General features: G+C 46.4%; 1 protein-coding gene across 1 annotated transcript; it reads left to right on the top strand.

Moving 5' to 3' along the window:
* The first annotated feature begins 10,636 nt into the window (after nucleotides 1–10,636).
* On the top strand, nucleotides 10,637–11,602 carry LOC140000474 (olfactory receptor 14C36-like). Its single transcript, XM_072030367.1, has one exon. The coding sequence runs from the start codon at nucleotides 10,637–10,639 to the stop codon at nucleotides 11,600–11,602; it is 966 nt and encodes a 321-aa protein (XP_071886468.1).
* Nucleotides 11,603–20,061: the final 8,459 nt, after the last annotated feature.

Below are 20,061 nucleotides of genomic sequence, written 5' to 3' on the forward strand. Positions count from 1 at the left end.
ACAATACCATTATCATCTCTCTGGCTGCTGTCCAAAGGAGGAAGTTGAAAAATGAGACCTCAGAGAGTGCCATCCTGTCAGTTATGTCAGGTGTTGTTCTTCCCTTTCAAGAATCTCCCCCAGAATTTCCCTGGGGGTGCTGGGGAGATATGAGGAACCTGGCCCATGTAGCAGCCCCCTGCCGGCATCAGGACCCTGTCCGGCCCTGGCCTTCTGGTCTTTCCAGCCACAGCTTTTCCCCACACCACCCTGGGCAACTCCCCGCGCAGGCTGAGTGCTGAGCCTGGCAGGCAGCAGAGGCCCTGCCCCGGAACACAGCCCCTGGGGCACAGCAGGGACCCTGCTCTGCACCACAGCCCTGGACACCCCTGCCTGCACCCTGCTTGCACAGCCTGCAGCTGGCCCTGCGAGAAGAAACTCTCATGCCCTGTCCCTCTGACAGCTTTGGTAGGTAATCCCTGCTCTGGAGCTTGTCATTTTTCTGTTATCCAAAGAAACTCTGAGAGTTCTCCTGAAATACCCCATAGGCTGTGGGATTTGCCATCAAATCTGGAGATGGCACCAGGAACAACAGCTGTGTTGCCCTGCAGCCACAGACTTACACTTCACGGCTGTGAAGATTTCTCCCGCAGTGAGCTCTCAGCATCCCCCCTCCACACTGCCTTTAATATCTCCCTCCCTTCTCTCAGCCTTCCTTGTCCCCTGCTGACAGTGCCCACAGCCCTGCTGTGCTGTGCAGAGGAGCTGCTCCTGGGCAGAGCTGTCTCTCTGCAGTGCTGCCCGCTTGCTAGGAGCTCCCCTTGGGCCCAGGAGCCAGGCCCAGCTCAGCAGCACAGCTTCAGCCTACTGCCTCTCTGTCTCTCCCCTCTCTCATGTCCCTTGAGATGTCTGTGGCCCTCCAGGGGAACCAACTTTGAAACACGCTGAAGTAATCGCTGATGTTCCTTCCCTCAGCTACTGAAGGAATCTCATTTCCAGCTCCATCCTTCCTCATTCAGAAAATGGATGAGGTCCAAGGATCACCTTTCCATGCCCTGTTTTTAGGCAGGACACTCCTGCAAGGACAGGGATGGATCTTCCTTCTCCCTGCTGATGGAAAGGTTTCAACTGAGCCAACCAAGGCACCTCCTTCTTTGTTTGCTGTCCAGAGGCTAGAAGGGGTCTCTGCTCTCTCCCATGCCTCACATTTGGAAACTGCCCTGGCTATGTTATGCAGTGACCATTCGCTGCCTCCACTGTAAGCAGACACCCATGGGTGAGTCTTAAATCCAGCTCTCGGTCTCTGACAGGTCACGATGTGACAACGAGCCATGCCTTCCTGAACTGAAGCTTGAACAGACTCTTGTGGGGAGCCATTCTTTGGGCATATCCTTGGCACTTGTTTGGGAAGGAAAGCCCAGGCTTCAGGTCTGTACTGGGGTAATTCAATTTTATTACAGACACCTTATGAGAAAGTCTTCATTGACTTACAGTGTTAGATGCACATTTATATAGCCTCCATATGGGATGGATCAAGTTCATTCATTGATAGCAGAGAGGGGAATCCAAATATTTATGTAGGAATGTAAGGAACACCAACAGTCACAATGACAATAAGGAAAAAATAATAATAAGGAGAACAACGAAAAGACAAGCTTGGAAGGAGATGTACTGGCATTCATTATTGGAGAGTGAAGGTATCTTTATTAGTGGTGCAAAACCTCCCTCAAATCAGTTTCCTAACTGCATCCTTGAGTTCCTTGTTCCTCATGCTGTAGATGAGGGGGTTCACTGCTGGAGGCACCACTGAATACAAAACTGCCAGCAAAAGATTCAGGGAGGAGGAGGATACAGAGGGGGGCTTCAGGTAAGCTAAAAAGGCAGTGCTGATAAACAGGGAGACCACAGCCAGGTGAGGGAGGCATGTAGAAAAGGCTTTGTCCCGTCCCTGCTCAGAGGTCATCCTCAGCACTGCCCTGAAGATCTGCACATAGGACAGCACAAGGAAAACAAAACATGTAAAGAATAAACATGCTGTAACCACTAGAAGCCCAACTTCCCTGAGGTAGGCATTTGAGCAGGACAGCTTGAGGATCTGTGGAACTTCACAGAAGAACTGGTCCAGGGCATTGCCTCGGCAGAGGGGAAGGGAAAAGGTAATGGCAGCGTGTACCATGGCATTGAGAAAGCCACTGCCCCAGGCAGCTGCTGCCATGTTGACACAAGTTCTTCCAGTTATGAGTGTCCCATAGCGCAGGGGATTACAGATGGCAACATAGCGGTCATAGGCCATGAGAATAAGAAGTAAGTACTCTCCTCCAATGAAAAAAACAAAGATAATGACCTGTGCAGCACATCCCAAATAGGATATGGTCCTGGTGTACCACAGGGAATTGGCCATGGCTTTGGGAACAGTGGTGGTAATAGTGCCCAGGTCAAGGAGGGCGAGGTTGAGGAGGAAGAAGTACATGGGGGTGTGGAGGCGGTGGTCGCAGGCTATGGCGGTGAGGATGAGGCCGTTGCCCAGGAGGGCAACCAGGTAGATGCCCAGGAAGAGCGCGAACTTCAGGAGCTGCAGCTCACATGTGTCTGTGAATGGCAGGAGGAGAAACTCTGTAGGGAAGCTGCTGTTGGACATTTGCTGCCTCTGGGCCCTGATGACTGTCCCAGAAGAAAAAGAAAGGGAAAATTTAGAACAGACTTCTCTGCAGAAAAAGTCAAAGGCATTCCTCATAGACTCCCCCTCACAACACTCTGGTCATTAGTCCTTTTTGGCAGGACCTTGATGCAGTTCCCTCCCTGGAGTTCTGTTTTATGATGAATGAGTGTGCCACAAGGAGCAGGGCCTCTTCCCATAGACTCCCCAGGTGTTGGTCATGCTCTAATTCTGTGTTACCTGGGAGCAGGGTGGATGCAGACACCAGATCTGATATTCAGAATCTTCCAGATGAAATCCCTCTGAAAACAGAAAAGTTTGTCAGCATCTACACCCCCAATTCGAAGACAGTTGGGTGTAGAATGAGAGGTGTTATAGTCCTGTTTCCCCCTGAGAAGAAATCAGAGACCTCTGAGAGCACAGGCAGATCCTCTGCAAATGACTGAGTGTCTCACCCTGCCTCCAGGTATTCTCAGCACCCCTCTGCTAGACAAGGAGTTCCTTTCACCACCTCGACAGCCTTTCCCTGCCCATAACTTTTCTGCACTTCTCCATCAGATAAAGCAGAGCTGCTATGGGAGGGATTGCAGTCTGAAAAGAGCTCACAGCTTGGAAGGACATCTCAAGGACTTATCGAGTGTCCTAATGAGGATATATCTAGTGAAGGGAGAGTCAGATCTTTTCCCACCCCCACTATCTGCATTGCCAAAGTCCGACAGGTTAGAGGAATGCTGGGACACCACAGCCCCATGGACACATCCATGGGATGGGAGCCACAAGGTTAGTGCCTGACTCTGAAGCTGAAACTGCCAACCCCAGAGGGTCAGACAACAATGACAGGAGCAGCACAGACAGCTGGAGAAATGAGAAGAAATACAATGATTTGGTAGGGGAGAGAGGTAAGGAGATGAAAACTGGGTACTCGGGCAAGTCTTCCCCTTTCCTAGCTGGACTGGGGAGGAGAGGGCAGTTGGTCAGAGGAAGGGATCTGCACTGCATGACATGGCATGAGGTGTTTCTATTGCCCTGACACAGGATTCTGGTCAAATATTTCCTTAGTGCCTGCCTTTGTCTCTGCTGCTTGGAGCTCTCCCTACTGGGAGCTGCTTCTCTCTCCCCATGTCTGTGCCCTGCCATGGCTCACTGACCCCATGCTCTGTGCTGTTTTCTCAGCTCTGCCTTGCAGACACTACCAGGAGCAGGGAACAGCCCAGGGGCATTGCCAGGTGTTGTGGTTTAGCCCTGCAGGCAGCTCATCACCATGCAGATATTCAGTGTCACTTTCCCACAGTGTGATGGGGGAAAGAATCAGAAACAACTAAACAACTAAACAAATAAAATACAATGAGGGTCAAGATCAGGACAGTTAAGAGGAAAGTAAAGGGAAAACAAAAACAAAAACAAAAACAAAAACAAAAGCAAAAAAATATATATATTAAAATTGTCCCTGAGCAAATGTAACAACCCAAGAGAACCCCTCTGTTTTCAGTGCTGATCATGATATGATATGCTATGGAATATTCCTTTGGCCAGTTTGGGTCAGCTGTCCTGGCTCTGTCCCCTCAGAGCTTTTTGTGTACCCCTGGCCTGCTCACTGGGAGGGCAGCAACAGAAGCTGAAAATCCTTGTCTCTGTGTAAACACTGCTCAGCACAATGTTATCAACATTCTTGACATCCTAAATCCAAAGCACAGCACCATAACAGCTCCTAAGAAGGAAATTTACTCTATCCTAGCTAAGACCAGGACATTATGCTTGCAGTCAGCTCACTCATAATGAAACTGGGAAGGTAATATTATTCTTACTTGCAGGTGGATGGGTGCTGAGGTTCTCAAAAACATCAGTGTGATGCTTTGGGAAACTGAGCCCTTACTCTAAACCTGAAAAATGTATTTTCATTCCCATCAGCATGAGCAAACAAAAAAGCAGAAAAGAAAGATTCAGAAAAACACAGACTTGAGCTGGAAACGTCTGCCTTGATCATATACATGAACAGTCCCCTCTAGAGGTATCAGGGCTGTGTTGTGGAGCTGTGAGCAGCCAGACAGGCAAAAGCCTCTGGGCACCAGCAGGACACTGCCCAGTCCTGCCCTGTCTGGGGGGTCCCTTCCACCCACAGCTTCTCCCAGCAGCACCCTGGGCAACTCCCCGCGCAGGCTGAGTGCTGAGCCTCCCAGGCAGCAGAGGCCCTGCCCTGGCACACAGCCCCTAGGGCACAGCAGGGACCCTGCTCTGCACCACAGCCCTGGCCACCCCTGCCTGCACCCTGCTTGCACAGCCTGCAGCTAGCATTGTGAGAAGAAACCCTCAAGTCCTGTCCCTCTGACAGCTTTGGTAGGTAATCCCTGCTCTGGAGCTTGTCATTTTTCTGTTATCCAAAGAAACTCTGAGAGTTCTCCTGAAAGCTCCCATAGGCTGTGGGATTTGCCAGAAAATCTGGAGATGGCACCAGGAACAACAGCTGTGTTGCCCTGTAGCCACAGACTTACTCTGTTCAGGGCTGTGAAGATTTCTCCCGCAGTGAGCTCTCAGCATCCCCCCTCCACACTGCCTTTAGCATCTCCCTCCCTTCTCTCAGGTGTCCTTGTCCCCTGCAGGCACTGCCCCCAGCCCTGCTGTGCTGTGCAGAGGAGCTGCTCCTGGGCAGAGCTGTCTCTCTGCAGCACTGCCTGCTTTCCAGGAGCTCCCCTTGGGCCCAGGAACGCAGCCCAGCTTAACAGCACAGGGAGCTCTTGACAAGTCCCTGGGCCTCCAGGGGAATCAGCTTTGAATCAGACTGAAGTAATCCCTAATGTTCCCTCCCTTAGCTGAGGAGCAACACTTAGTGCCAGCAATGTCATTTCTCCTATCATGAGAAGTTTCATCAAAAAATCACTTTGTCCTCGTCCACTTTTAGGCAGTGACACCCAGACTGTGGCTGTCAGGAATCACATTTCCCAAGCTGAGGGCAGTGACCACAGTCAGTCAATTAATGTTTCTCATTCTCAGTTTGATATCCCAGGCCCGAAACAGGGCCCAGAATCTTCCTTATCAGCCACAAATGCACACATGGGTGATGTGATTTCTCTCACCTCTGTTCGGGTATGCACAAAATACTCTAGCTTAAGCTCCCACAGTAATTACAGGAGATAGAGAAGAGCAGTGAGTTGTTCAAATGCAAACACCATTTGACATTTGAGGTGCCAGAGGATGTCCAGGTTAGCAGTCATTAGGACTTCAGAGATTGGGAATATAGGTATTGGCATTTTGTCAGTGTATACTGACTAAAATTGTTGCCTTCCTTTGTGCCTTGTCACTAACCTGGGAGCAGTCCCTTGGCAGTTAGCTAAATCATATAAAACTCCCCTATATCATCTCTCTCTCCTCCCCAAAACTGGGAGAAAATTAAAGGAGAAAGATTTATTATCACTTATTTTGAAGTGACATAAGACTTATCTGCAGAGAAACAAGCACAGAGATGCAAAAGCATTGGACAGATTGTGGTGGGAATAGCTGAGGTCTCTGGCATGGTTGTGTTATAAATGGCTCAGTGTTCAATATAAGATTATAATCAAAGTTTACAATTTATTAAAGGAATAGAGGTAAGCAAACAGTGCTGGGTGCACCGGGAGTCTCCGCTCCACCAGGACGCACACCAGTGTAGTGGGTTTACGTGGCAAGGTTTTGGTAACAGGGGGCCATAGGGGTGGTTTCTGTGAGAAAGATCTAGAAGCTGCCCCATGTTTGGGAAGGGCCCCATTGTTTTCCAGATCTGAGCCAATAAGCGATGTTGTTTTGCGCCTCTGTGAGAGCATATTTAAGACAGGAAAAGAACGCTGCGCCACACAGCAGCTGGGAGAGTGAAGGGAGTGAGGAATGGCATCAAGGTCAGTGTAGAGGGAGGGGGAGAGGTGCTCCAGACGCCGGAGCAGAAGTCCCCTGCGGCCTGTGGTGAGGCCCATGGTGAAGCAGGATGTCCCCCTGCAGCCCATGGAGTACCACGGTGGAGCAGGGTTCCACGCTGCAGCCCATGGAGGAGACCACAGTGGAGCAGGTGGCCCTGCACCGATGGAGGCTGCCGCCTGTGGAAGACCCCCGCCGGAGCAGATTCCGGGCCGGACCTGTCGCCCGTGGAGAGGAGCCCATGCAGGAGCAGGTCATCTGGCAGGAGCTGCTGCCCGTAGGGGAGTCAGGTTGGAGCAGTTTGCTCCTGAGGGATGGACCCCATGGTACAGACCCATATCTGGAGCAGTTCTGGAAGAGCTGCTGCCTGTGGGAAGCCCACGCCGGATCAGTTCATCAAGGACTGTATCCCGTGGGTGGGACCCCACAGCACAGGGGACGAGAGTGACCGAGGAGTGGCAGAGAAGAAGTGCTGTAGACTGACCATAATCCCCATTCCCCCGTTCCCCTGCGCCGCTCGGGGGGAGGAAGTGGAAGAGGGTGGATGGGAGGAAGGTGCTTTTGGTTTCTTTCCTTTGTTTCTCACTTCTCTAGCTTGTTAGTAATGAGCAATAAATCTTACTATCTGTCTTCTTATGCTGAGTCTGTTTTGCCCGTTACACTAATTATTGCGTGATTTTCTCGTCCTTATCTCAATCCTTGAGCCCTTTTCACATATTTTCTCCCCATTCCTCTTTGAGGAGGGGGAGTGAGAGAGCGGCTGTGGTGGAGCTCGGCTGTCCACTCGAGCGGAACCACGACAACCAGTTACATCAAGTAGCTGATTTTTATGCTCCTAGACTAATACATATTCATTACTACTTCTAAAAAAAAATGGGTTATTATAATTAGTTTCCGGGATCCAGTCCCTCCTACTGGAGCATGCGCATCAGTCTCTGTTGGTCCCCCTGGGGGTCTCTGGGGGTCTTTCATGCTGAAGGTTTTTAGTCTTCCACTCAGGTTTTTTTTCTTGTCCTTTCCCCTTTGTACTCCTTGGCAGCATGTCAAAAGCTTACACAGCGTTCCCTGCAAGTTTTGTCTCCTAGCCGTCCTTCAGCTTCTTTTTTCTTCTCCTTAATCTCTTGGCCACCTGGCCAGATATCAGGGGCTTGCATAGTGTCCCATTCAGAAGCCATAACCGTCACTAGTTGTTAGCAGTTGTTCTGAAACCCCCAGACATCAGAGACTTCAAAGAAAGAACATACAAACACAAATAGCTCTCTTATTGACGCTTCACGAGTAGTTAAAACATTCCTCACAGGCCATTCACAGGGACAGTCCAGTCACATCTATAGCAGTGCTAAATCAACCACAAAGAAGGCAAAAAGTCTGTAACTGTTAGGAATAAGAGTTCGGAATAACAAAAGCAAATAGGCTCATGGATTTGAGGAATATTTCTGAAGATTTGATAAATTGACTATAATGAGGGGGAGACTGGGACACTGGGAGGAAAGGGAAGAAACCACATCTGTGGAAGAATTAAATTGCCAGTGCAGGACACAGAGACAGACAGAACCGCTCTCTAGTGACACGAATTGTTAAAACATTCCTTTGCAAGGTACAAGAACTATATACATTAACCATTCTGTTTTTCTTAGACTTGTGGTTATACAAGGGTATGTAAGACAGAAGGTCACATTCATCATACCATGCAGCCCTAGCACTGTTCCATACTGACACGAATCAGATGAACATATATAACAGGAGTATTAGAATGAGTCCAGAGGAGGGCCACAAAGATGATCACAGAGCTCAAGGTCCTCTCCTATGAAGGCAGGATGAGAGAGTTGTGGTTTTTCAGCTTGCAGAAGAGAAGGCCCTGAGGAGACCTTCTAGCAGCCTTCCAATACCTAAAGGGGGCTGTCCTGGTTTCAGTTAGGACAGAGTTGGTTTTCTTCCTAGTAGCTGGTGGAATGCTGTCTTTTGGCTTGGGATGAGAGGAGTGCTGATAACATGTTGGTGTTATAATTGTTGCAGAGCAGTGCTTACACCAAGCCAAGGACGTTTCGGCTTCTCACCTTCCAAGAGGCCAAAGACTGCTCTCCCCAAGACCAGAGTTGTGAGCTTGCTATTTGCCAGCTGTGCTGCCCTCTTGCAGGATCAACTCCACCATGGTCCCTGCAGGGAACATTGTGGAACATCAGCCCTGAGATCCCTTTCTGCAGAGTTATGATCCATCCACTTGTCCCTCAGTCTATATGTATATTCAGGAATACACGGCCTGATGTACAGAATCTGGCACTAGTTCTTGTTGAATTTTATATTGTAGGCAACTGACCAATGTTCCAATCTATCAAGATGTCTCTGTAAGGCCCCTCTACACTCAACTCCATTGACTAAGCCTACTAATACAGTAGATGTAGGGCAGTCTACTCATGTGCCTAAGCTTTCAAACACCTTTTAGAAAGTACTGTCTCTAAATTACCGCTTCTCCATTAATCTACTCCCACTTTTGGGGATGAGAGAGATATGTTAAAGGGGAGGTTTATATTATTTAGCTAAATGACAAGGGACAGCTTCCAGGTTAGTGACAAGGCACAAAGGGAGGCCACATTTTTAGGCAGTCTACACTGAAAAAACTCTAATACCTGCATTCCTAGTCTCTGAAGTCCTAACTTAAAGGATTACTGCTAAGTCGGACATCCTTGGGCACCTCAAATGTCAAATGGCGTTTGCATTTGAACAACTCACTGTTCTTCTCTATCTCCTTTAATTGCCTGTTTCAATGTTGATAACCCTAGAGACCCAGGGATATCTCAAGGGACACAAGACAGGGCAGAGACAGTGAGGCCCTGGGCTGAAGCTGTGCCGCTGAGCTGGGTTGGGCTCTTGGGCCCAAGGAGAGCTCCTGGCAAGCGGGCAGCACTGCAGAGAGACAGCTCTGCCCAGGAGCAGCTCCTCTGCACAGCGCAGCAGGGCTGGGGCACTGTCTGCAGGGGACAAGGGAGGCTGAGAGAAGGGAGGGAGATGTTAAAGGCAGTGTGGAGGGGGGATGCTGAGAGCTCACTGCAGGAGAAATCTTCAGAGCCCTGAACAGGGTAAGTCTGTGGCTGCAGGGCAACACAGCTGTTGTTCCTGTTGCCATCTCCAGATTTTCTGGCAAATCCCACAGCCTACGGGAGCTTTCAGGAGCACTCTGTTTTCTCTATGGTAGAGAAGAATGATAATGTCCAGAGCAGGGATTCTCTGCCGTATATAACAGAGGGACAGGACATGAGAGTTCCTTCTAGAGGGGCTGGCTGTCAGCTGTGCAGCCGTTGTGCAGGCAGGGGTGGCCAGGGCTGTGGTGCAGAGTACGGTCCCTGCAGTGCCCCAGGGGCTGTGTGCCAGGGCAGGGCCTCTGCTGCCTGGGAGGCTCAGCACTCAGCCTGCATTGTAGCAGCCCAGGGTGCTGTGGGGAGAAGCTGAGGGTAGAAAGGAAGGAAGGAGCTGTGACAGGGCAGGGCAGGGTCCTGCTGCTGCCCAGAGGCTGCTCCCTAGATCAGGCTGCTCACATTTCCACAGCACCCCCACTGCATGTCAGGGGGAGATTCTTCACAGGGAAGACCAATGTCTGCTGTATCTGAAGGGAAGGCACTCTGTGAAGTTTCTGCTTTTACTTTTCTGTTTTGAAGGGCAGCTAGGGGGATGGTAATAGAATTTTCAGGTTTGAATGAATGACCGAAGATCAGAGAACATTACACTGAAAGGTCTGTCGGTCTTTGAGGAAACTCAAAATTTTGTTCTACACCCTTTCACCTAGAGAGCACTAAAACCACTGTCACTGTTTCTTGAAAGATTGTTGGATATCCTGCTCAGGATCTGCAAATAGGGAAATACCTCTGGCCAGTGTACACCTGAGATCCATACCTGGAGCTCTTTACCAGATGCTGTAAAGTAGTACTGACTTCTGATCTCACAGAGGATCTGCCTGATCCCTGACACCCTTAGACAGAAAAAAACACGGCTCACAGGGAAGAAGCAGTGTGTCTTGCTGTAGAGGGTTCTGTGAAATATGTTAGAGGTTTTGGTCACAGAAGTCTACCTAACTTGTGTCTGTCTTTTCCACCATGGACAGCCAGCCATGCCCTGAGACTGCAAATGTCCAACAGCACCTTCCCCAACGAGTTTCTCCTCCTGCCATTTGCAGACACACATGAGCTGCAGCTCCTGCACTTCGGGCTCTTCCTGGGCATCTACCTGGCTGCCCTCCTGGGCAACGGCCTCATCCTCACCGTTGTAGCCTGCAACCACCGCCTGCACACCCCCATGTACTTCTTCCTCTTCAACCTTGCCCTCCTTGACCTGGGCACTATTACCACCACTGTTCCCAAAGCCATGGTTAATTCCCTGTGGGATACCAGGGCCATTTCGTACTTGGGTTGTGCTACCCAGATTTTTATGTTTGCTCTCTTCGTCGCAGCAGAGTTTTCTTTCCTCACCATCATGTCCTATGACCGCTACGTTGCCATCTGCAAACCCCTGCACTATGGGACAATAATGGACAGTAGAACTTGTGTCAACATGACAGAAGCTGCCTGGGGTAGTACTTTTGTCTATGCTGTGTTGCACACTGCCAATACCTTTTCCCTTCCCCTCTGCCAAGGCAATGCCCTGGACCAGTTCTTCTGTGAAATTCCCCAGATCCTCAAGCTCTCCTGCTCAGATGCCTACCTCAGAGAACTTGGTCTTGTTGTGGTTACTTTATGTTTACTCTTTTTGTGTTTTGTTTTCATTGTGCTGTCCTATGTGCAGATCTTCAAGACTGTACTGAGGATCCCCTCACAGCAGGGCCGGCACAAAGCCTTTTCCACGTGCTTCCCTCACCTGGCCGTGGTCTCCCTCTTCATCAGCACTGGCACATTTGCCTACCTGAAGCCCTCCTCCATGTCCTCCTCCTCCTTGAATCTTACGCTGGCAGTTCTGTATGCAGTGGTGCCTCCTGCAGTGAACCCCCTCATCTACAGCATGAGGAACCAGGAACTCAAGGATGCAGTTAGGAAAATGATGACAGAATGTTTCTCAGAGGCATTAATCTTCCTGTTTTCGTCTACATATCACTCATAAAGTAACTTGTTACAAGCCCTGATTTTCTACTTTTATTTTTATTTTTATTTTTATTTTGTTTTTATTATTTTTATTTTGGTTTTTATTTGTTATTTCTTTGCTTCAGTTGTCATAGTGTTTTCCACAAAGATATGACATTATTCATTCCCTTCTATAGGTAAAGAAGAGCTCTGCTACACTAGGTAACACAGCAGCCATAGAGAAAGGATCCTGGTGAATTATTTGGCATTCTTCTAGTGAAATCAGTGGATCTAGTGAATCACCCCAAAAGACTCTGGAAATGGTGTGGACTCTATGATCCATGTGATCCGTGGATTCTATGATTCTTGTGAATCCCTTCCAACTCAGGATATTCCATGTGTGGAGAGTAGTTAGACTTGTTTGTGTCACTGATAGGCACCAACACAGGACAAAAGGGGAGTTGAACAGCTTGTTCCTGCTTTCTCTTGTATAAACTTAAAGATGGTGATCCACAATCTTGGTGGATGAAGACAGATGAAGGAGGGAGTGTTCTAGTGGCAGGACAACCCTGTTTGGTGACAGAACAAAATATTGGCAGCTATAGCGTCTAGAGTGAAAGCTTTTGCATGATGATTTGTAAAATGAATATTGATGTTAAGATCTCTGAATATGATAATGAGCTCAATGAAGTACATGATAAACATATGTGACTATAGTAGTCAACTCTGCACCCAAATCATGCTAAATGTCACTTCTCAGGGGGTGAGGGGATGGCAGGGTGGGGGAGTGATGGTAACAGATAACAGTAGGATATGAAAGAGTGTTAGTGATAGGAGCATAAGTTAGAGATAGGGAAAAATGGAATAAGAGTGAGGAAAAAGAAGGGGGGCGGGGGGGGTGAGGAAGAAGAACCCGAGGACCTTGTCCTGGTTTCAGTTAGAACAGAGTCAATTTTCTTCCTAGTAGCTGGTAGAATGCTATGTTTTAGCTTAGGATGAGAAGAGTGCTGATAACACCCCAATGTTTTAATTGTTGCAGAGCAGTGCTTATACCAAGCCAAGGATGTCTCAGCTTCTTGCTTTGTCCTGCCAACGGGCAGGCTGGGGGTGCAGCAAGAGTTGGGAGGGGACAGACCCAGGACAGGTGACCCAAACTAGCCAAAGGGGTACTCCGTACCATCTGACATCATGCTAAACAATATATAGGGGTGGCTAGCCGGGGGAGGGTGGCCAGACTGCTCGGGGTTAGGCTGGGCATCGGTCAGCAGGTGGTGAGCAATTGCACTGTGCATCACTTGTTTGTACATATTATTATTAGTAGTACTATTATCATTATTATTATTATTATTATTATTATTATTATTATTATTATTATTATTATTATTATAGTTATTATTATAGTTATTATTATAGTTATTATTATAGTTATTATTGTTATTATTATTTTCCTGTCTTAATAAACTCTCCTTATCTCAACTCATGGGCTTCACTTTCCTGTGTCTCTCACCCATCCCAGAGAGGGAGAGGGGAGGGTGAGCAAACAGCTGTGTGGTGTTTAGCTGCTGGCCAGGTTAAACCACAACAGTCCTTTTGGCACCCAACGCGGGGCAAGAAGGGTTGAGATAACGACAGATCTGACCAGAGTGTGTTAAACTAAAATTAGTATAAGTATTAGACCTGCTTAATAGTCACTTAGTCACTTGTCATAATGCTGATTGCTTTCATCTCAACTCTGCTGCGCCTGTTTTCCAAATTGAGTATTATAGCACATTATTTTCTGTATGTGCTCTCTGTCATGTTGTTTATCCTCTCCGGGCCCTGGTTTAAGATCATTATGGTACCGTGCGTTGTAACAGTGGCTTATGAGACGATGAAATATCTGGTCATGACTCTAACTTGGTATTTGTACTATGGTGTAAATGCCTGAAGTAAGTAGGAAAATAAAACTAACATTCATATTTTTAAGGAAAAGGTACAGCTTTGAAGAGGCTTTCAGGGTAGGGCATAACTGCATTATATGAGCATTCCCTAGGCTCCCAACCTTACATGCTATCGCGCTGGGGAAACTTGGTGTGCTAGCCCTAAGGAACACCATGGAGCGTAGAGTGGAGTGGAGACACCACGGCTAGGCTCTGTAATCAGGTGGGGCCTCGATTGTTCTTGTGCACAAAGCTGCACTTTTTGCCACCCTAAGCCAAAGACCTGTCATGTTTTGACAAATGCTGTACCCTAGTGTACTTTTTGCTCATTATAATATCATTATAATACCAAAACACACCTCCATCCCAAAAGCTACCCGCCTCCAAGGTACGTCCACCTCTCATTGAACATGCGCTCTGAATTTCTCGGAGCCTATTACTTTAAACGGAGACGGGAAAACTTTACACCAATCATAACTAAGATATGCTTGACTAGAGCCACTCAAGCTCCACCTAAAGGGTAGAAAATAATATAAATTGGCCCAAGAGAGAGGGGATGTTAGGGAAGATACCATTGTCAGGGGAGATACCATCCCAAGGACATACAACATCCTTAGGACCTCCTGACTCCTCGGATCAGTCGACGGGCTGAGCCTCTCTTCCCCCCCCATTGGGACGCCTTTGGGTGAGATCTGAATATTTGCTTATAAATCTCTATAGAGTCTTTGATCCTTTCAACGCGTTTATTTCTAGGCTGCGCACCTAAAACACCTACAACACCTATAACACCTGTGACACCTGTAAACACCTGTAACATCTATAACATCTATAACATCTGTAACATCTATAACACCTATAACACCCGTAACACCTACAACACCTATAACACCTGTAACATCTGTAACACCTATAACACCTGTGTATTTCATGCATACTAGCTTGCTTCTGCAGATAGTCACTATCATCGGCAATCCAAAAGAACCTGATTATCTGTTGCTGTAATAAACCATACTTGATTGCATTGTGATAGCTCTCATTAATGCGACTAGGGTGAGGGTGGTTATCCGTGATAGTTCAGTGTTCTGAATCTAACCAGACCCCCAGACGGTTAATGCATTTTGGTGAATGTCTGAACGGACCCCCAGGTTGTTAATACATTTTTGGTGAATGTCTGAGCGGACCCCCAGGCGGTTATTACGTTTTTGGTGAATGTCCAAACGGACCCCCAGACCCTTAATGCGTTTTTGGTGAATGTCTGACAGGACCCCCAGGCGGTTAATGTGTTTTTTGTGAATGTCCGACTGGTTCAGTACTCTGAATCCAAACGGGCCCGTAACGGTTAATCAGCTACACCCCTTTAACGCGACAGTAAAATTGGCGTAGTCGGCAGGATTGCTATGGATAAACTACTGCAAAAATATATATGTGCCCCTTCCCAGGCAGGGAAGGATTTTTCCCAAAAGTTTTGGAAAGATGAGGAGAAAGTGGTAGAGAGCATTGAGCAGTGTCAGGCTTCACGAAAGATTGGTCAAAGAAAGGGTAAAGGTGCAATTTGTGCTGTGTTAGGAGCCTGTTTGTCTTGTGCTCAGCAAGAAGCTAAGGAAACTCCTGCTCCCAAACTGATCTCTGATGCGGAACATACAGCTTTGAAATCAGAGATTGAGGTGTTTAAGTCATCATTGGCCTTTGAAAGGGAGACGGGAAAAACATTAGGAATCAGAGTGGATAAACTTTTGGATGAAAATAATAAACTTTCCATTGAGAATGACAAACTTGTGAGTGAAAATGATAAACTTGTGCATGAGAATAATCATCTTAAACAATTGCTGGAGAGGGTTAGTCATCTGTTAAATAAAGTACAGCCTTGAGCTCCGGTCAAGCAGATTCGTAGATTGCTGCATAGTGTAGAGCCTGAAAGCTGGGACAGTGATTTCTGGTCTGACAGTGATGATAGTGTTGAAGAGATTTCTAATTCTGAACCCCAATCCATTTCCTTGAGACCTTTGGTTAAGACTGAGACTACTGTTGATGATAATGATGAAATCTGCACTACTGTGCAAACAATTCCGTTGCCACCAGCAGAGTTGGTTAAAATACAGGAGAAGTTCTCAAGGCGATCAGGGGAATCAGAAGTTGAGTATGTGTGTCGAGTTTCTCTTAAAGGAGGAGATCGAATGATGTTGAGTGAGGAAGAGGTAGGAGGCTTTTGGAGACGTGGAGTATTTTTAACCACCACACCAGGAGCTGACGTGGCTGTAGCAGTACAGAAAGCAGCCTGCATTCAGGCGATATATGAAAGAGATGAATTAAGGAAATCCCCGATGTTAACTTTTATTGATCCAATTCAGTTAACCCCTCTCATCCGTGGACTCCCTGATTGTCTTAAGATGTTTGTAGCAAACACCCAAGATCACATACTAGCTGCTTGTAGGGATGATGATAGTGGTTGTAGGCAAAATCCTAACTCCCCTATTCCCACCTGGAGTGAATTGGTACAAGACATAGATAAGTACGGACACCGAATGCGCTGGATTAATTCATCCAGTATTAAATCCCAAGACCACTCTCGGCGAGTCCGCCAAATCCACACTAAAAATCCCAGATACCCCAAATTCAAAGAGAGATTGAAACCTAATAAGGAATGAGGTGATTTGTGGTGTCGGCAAAAAAACTCTTATTCCCGGGGAGGGCAATGAGCTACCCTGCTCGGCAGGTATTAACAATTCAATGGCTCTCTAATGAACACTCTGACCCTATCATTGCTATTCCTGTTGAACCCCCAAAAATATTGGTAAATTTTCTTATTGACACTGGGACCCAAATGTCAGTAATTACACATGAGACGGCACAAACCCTGAGCATAACACCTGGTCAATACAGGGTTAAATTCACGGGAATCAATGGTGTGGAAAAACAATGCCCCACTGCAAAAATTTCACTCTGGTTGCCAGAGGAACAAAAATTAACCAGGGTAGAAGTATTAGTTGGTGCTGCATATACTAATATCTTAGGATTTGACATACCGCATGGTTGTATGTGGAAACTCCCTGATGGAACTGTGTGGAGTTTCATGACACATCAAAGGGATCCAGGCACCGTGAGACTGAGCCTGTTACAAACATCCATACCCTCATCCCCTGCTCACTTATGGGGATTGACGGGGTGGTAACAGAATTGGAAAAAAGAGGCATTATTAAAAGGACCCATTCACCTTACAATTCACCAGTGTGGCCAGTAAAGAAACCAACCAGGCAATGGCATTTTACAGTGGAATACAGACAGCTGAACGCTAACACTACACCTTTGACTGCCGCAGTTCCAAACATGGCAGAGATAGTGAAAGCCCTCTGTGTTTCTAACAGTAGCAATAGTGCTAACTACTCCCAAATATTTCTATGCATGGGAAATCAAAGATTGCTATTTCACCCTCTTTCTAACCCTGCCGGTTGAATACAACCGAGCATATTTTATTTTATTTTGTGTTCACAGGAACCCTGAGCGAACTGTATAGGGACAGCTGGAAGATGACGAATCAACAGTTTGGATTAATGATGCTATGCTTTACCCTGACCTTGATGCAATTACAGACCTTAAAGGAAACTCAGCTACTGTGGCTGTGCATGGAGCTGAGGTGTTTCACCATGGCATTTAACCATGTATTGTCACAGTATAGCACAGTCACTGGAACATCTCAAAACAGAAAGGACCTAAATCTCTCTACTTTAGTTCTACATGGAAACAAAATATTTTCAAAAGGTGAATGGAGTTGGAACAATTCTCTAAGAATGGCTGAACTTCAAGCCATGTCTGGACAAACAATCCGAATAACTAACCGATCCACTTATAATCGGCCAACTGAAAATAAGATTTCACTTTCACCAAACTTATAATTTTGTACTGTCTCTGAGGTTACAGAGGCACAGAATTACTACTTGAATTCATGGTCAAAGGATAAAAAACCTCTGCCCCTGCAGATATTTGAAAACGAACCGACTCAGCCTCCCATTGGTCTAACTCCTTCCATCTTCAATACAGGCCCTTACATAATTCAACAACAAATTCTCTTTGACCCTAGTTGATCCCTAAAAAAGGGCCACAGGATGCAACTGGGTTATTGGGAACAGGATTAGGTATATTAAATAGCATTGATGCTGAGGTCTTAATGAGTAGAGTAACTGCTACTACAGATGACCTAAGGAAATTGGAACAACCAATAAAATTATCCTTATTGGCTTTAGGAGCAAATCAATGGCTTCTATCAGATGTTTTGCCCTATTGGGAACAAATTGAGGAAAATGATCATCAATTAATTGTAAATGCCCTTGGAAAAGCCCAAGGCAATACCTCCCTTGCCTTGAGCTGTATCCAAGCGCAGTTATGGATACAATCTGTAGCAGCAGCTATTATTAGAGAGGGAGAAGGACAAACTTTGCCCACTGAAATTCGAAAATTGATTTGGGATAATGCTTCAGAATTTGAAAAAGAATTTCAAGCTTGGTGGCAATTAGTCAACTTTACCCATTATGCAGAAGATGATAAAATTGTTGCCTTTATACTTACTATAAGTAATGCCACCATATACAATGTATATCCAATCATTGCATTAGGACTCAATCACAATGGAACTATACTTTATCCTAAAGAGCATAAAGTATGGGCCCATCAAAAGGGAGGAAAGTGGCAAACAATTGATGTAAATGCATGCATTGTGCGTGAACAAAAAGGTTTCATCTGTGAAAGTAACACGCTGGAATCTCAAGACATTTGTCTTGACACTGAGCAAAACATTTGCCACTTTGAGATACATCCTAATGAAACCCTTAAAACTGTACTTATATATATTGGGAGAGGTTGTGTTTGTATGAGAACTCATTGTGATTCTATAATCGTAGATGATACAGTGGTAGATACCAGTAATCACTCTAATGTTTGTGTTTGCAATTTTACCAAAATTCTAGGATGTGATTTTAAATACTCAGCTCCTGTCACTTCTTATCAACTTATTGCATCTAATTATATTCTGCTTCATGAACTGCTGCCTACTCCTATTGGAATGAAACTCACCTTGGTGAAGAAATTGCTGGTACATGAGGACCTGAAGCAGCTGATGACACAAGTCCGAGAAAATGGACAAAAGACTCCGATTACTGTCCATCATGATGCACAAGAAATACATCGAGTGATGGAAAGAATGAAGAGAGATGAGAGACACCGTTGGTGGGACACTTTGTTTGGATGGTCGCCAGCTGCCAAAGGAATCTTCAACAAGATGCTTCACCCTGTTATTGTTCTGCTAATACTCACTGTGTTATGTTTTATACTGAAAATTAGTTTGTATGCTAAACTCTGGTTTATGATGAAACATTTAGCATCCCTACACAATGTACATACACTCGATAAACCTCATTCCGAGGATGTATGTGATATCCCCGACATATTCCAACCGTTGTGAAGCTTGAGTGACTATAGTCACGGGGTGGATTATGTGGTGTAAATGCCTGAAGTAAGTAGGAAAATAAAACTAACATTCACGTTTTTAAGGAAAAGGTACAGCTTTGAAGAGGCTTTCAGGGTAGGGCATAACTGCATTATATGAGCATTCCCTAGGCTCCCAACCTTACATGCTATCGCGCTGGGGAAACTTGGTGTGCTAGCCCTAAGGAACACCATGGAGCGTAGAGTGGAGTGGAGACACCACGGCTAGGCTCTGTAATCAGGTGGGGCCTCGATTGTTCTTGTGCACAAAGCTGCACTTTTTGCCACCCTAAGCCAAAGACCTGTCATGTTTTGACAAATGCTGTACCCTAGTGTACTTTTTGCTCATTATAATATCATTATAATACCAAAACACACCTCCATCCCAAAAGCTACCCGCCTCCAAGGTACGTCCACCTCTCATTGAACATGCGCTCTGAATTTCTCGGAGCCTATTACTTTAAACGGAGACGGGAAAACTTTACACCAATCATAACTAAGATATGCTTGACTAGAGCCACTCAAGCTCCACCTAAAGGGTAGAAAATAATATAAATTGGCCCAAGAGAGAGGGGATGTTAGGGAAGATACCATTGTCAGGGGAGATACCATCCCAAGGACATACAACATCCTTAGGACCTCCTGACTCCTCGGATCAGTCGACGGGCTGAGCCTCTCTTCCCCCCCCATTGGGACGCCTTTGGGTGAGATCTGAATATTTGCTTATAAATCTCTATAGAGTCTTTGATCCTTTCAACGCATTTATTTCTAGGCTGTGCACCCATAACACCTGTAACATCTATACCATCTATAACATCTGTAACACGTATAACACCTGTCACATCTGTAACACCTATAACACCTGTCACATCTGTAACACCTATAACACCTGTGTATTTCATGCATACTAGCTTGCTTTTGCAGACAGTCACTATCATCGGCAATCCAAAAGAACCTGATTATCTGTTGCTGTAATAAACCATACTTGATTGCATTGTGATAGCTCTCATTAATGCGACTAGGGTGAGGGTGGTTATCCGTGATAGTTCAGTGTTCTGAATCTAACCAGACCCCCAGACGGTTAATGCATTGTTGGTGAATGTCT

This window comes from Anas platyrhynchos, chromosome 32, assembly GCF_047663525.1.
Source record: "Anas platyrhynchos isolate ZD024472 breed Pekin duck chromosome 32, IASCAAS_PekinDuck_T2T, whole genome shotgun sequence".
NCBI classification, from domain to species: Eukaryota; Metazoa; Chordata; class Aves; order Anseriformes; family Anatidae; genus Anas; species Anas platyrhynchos.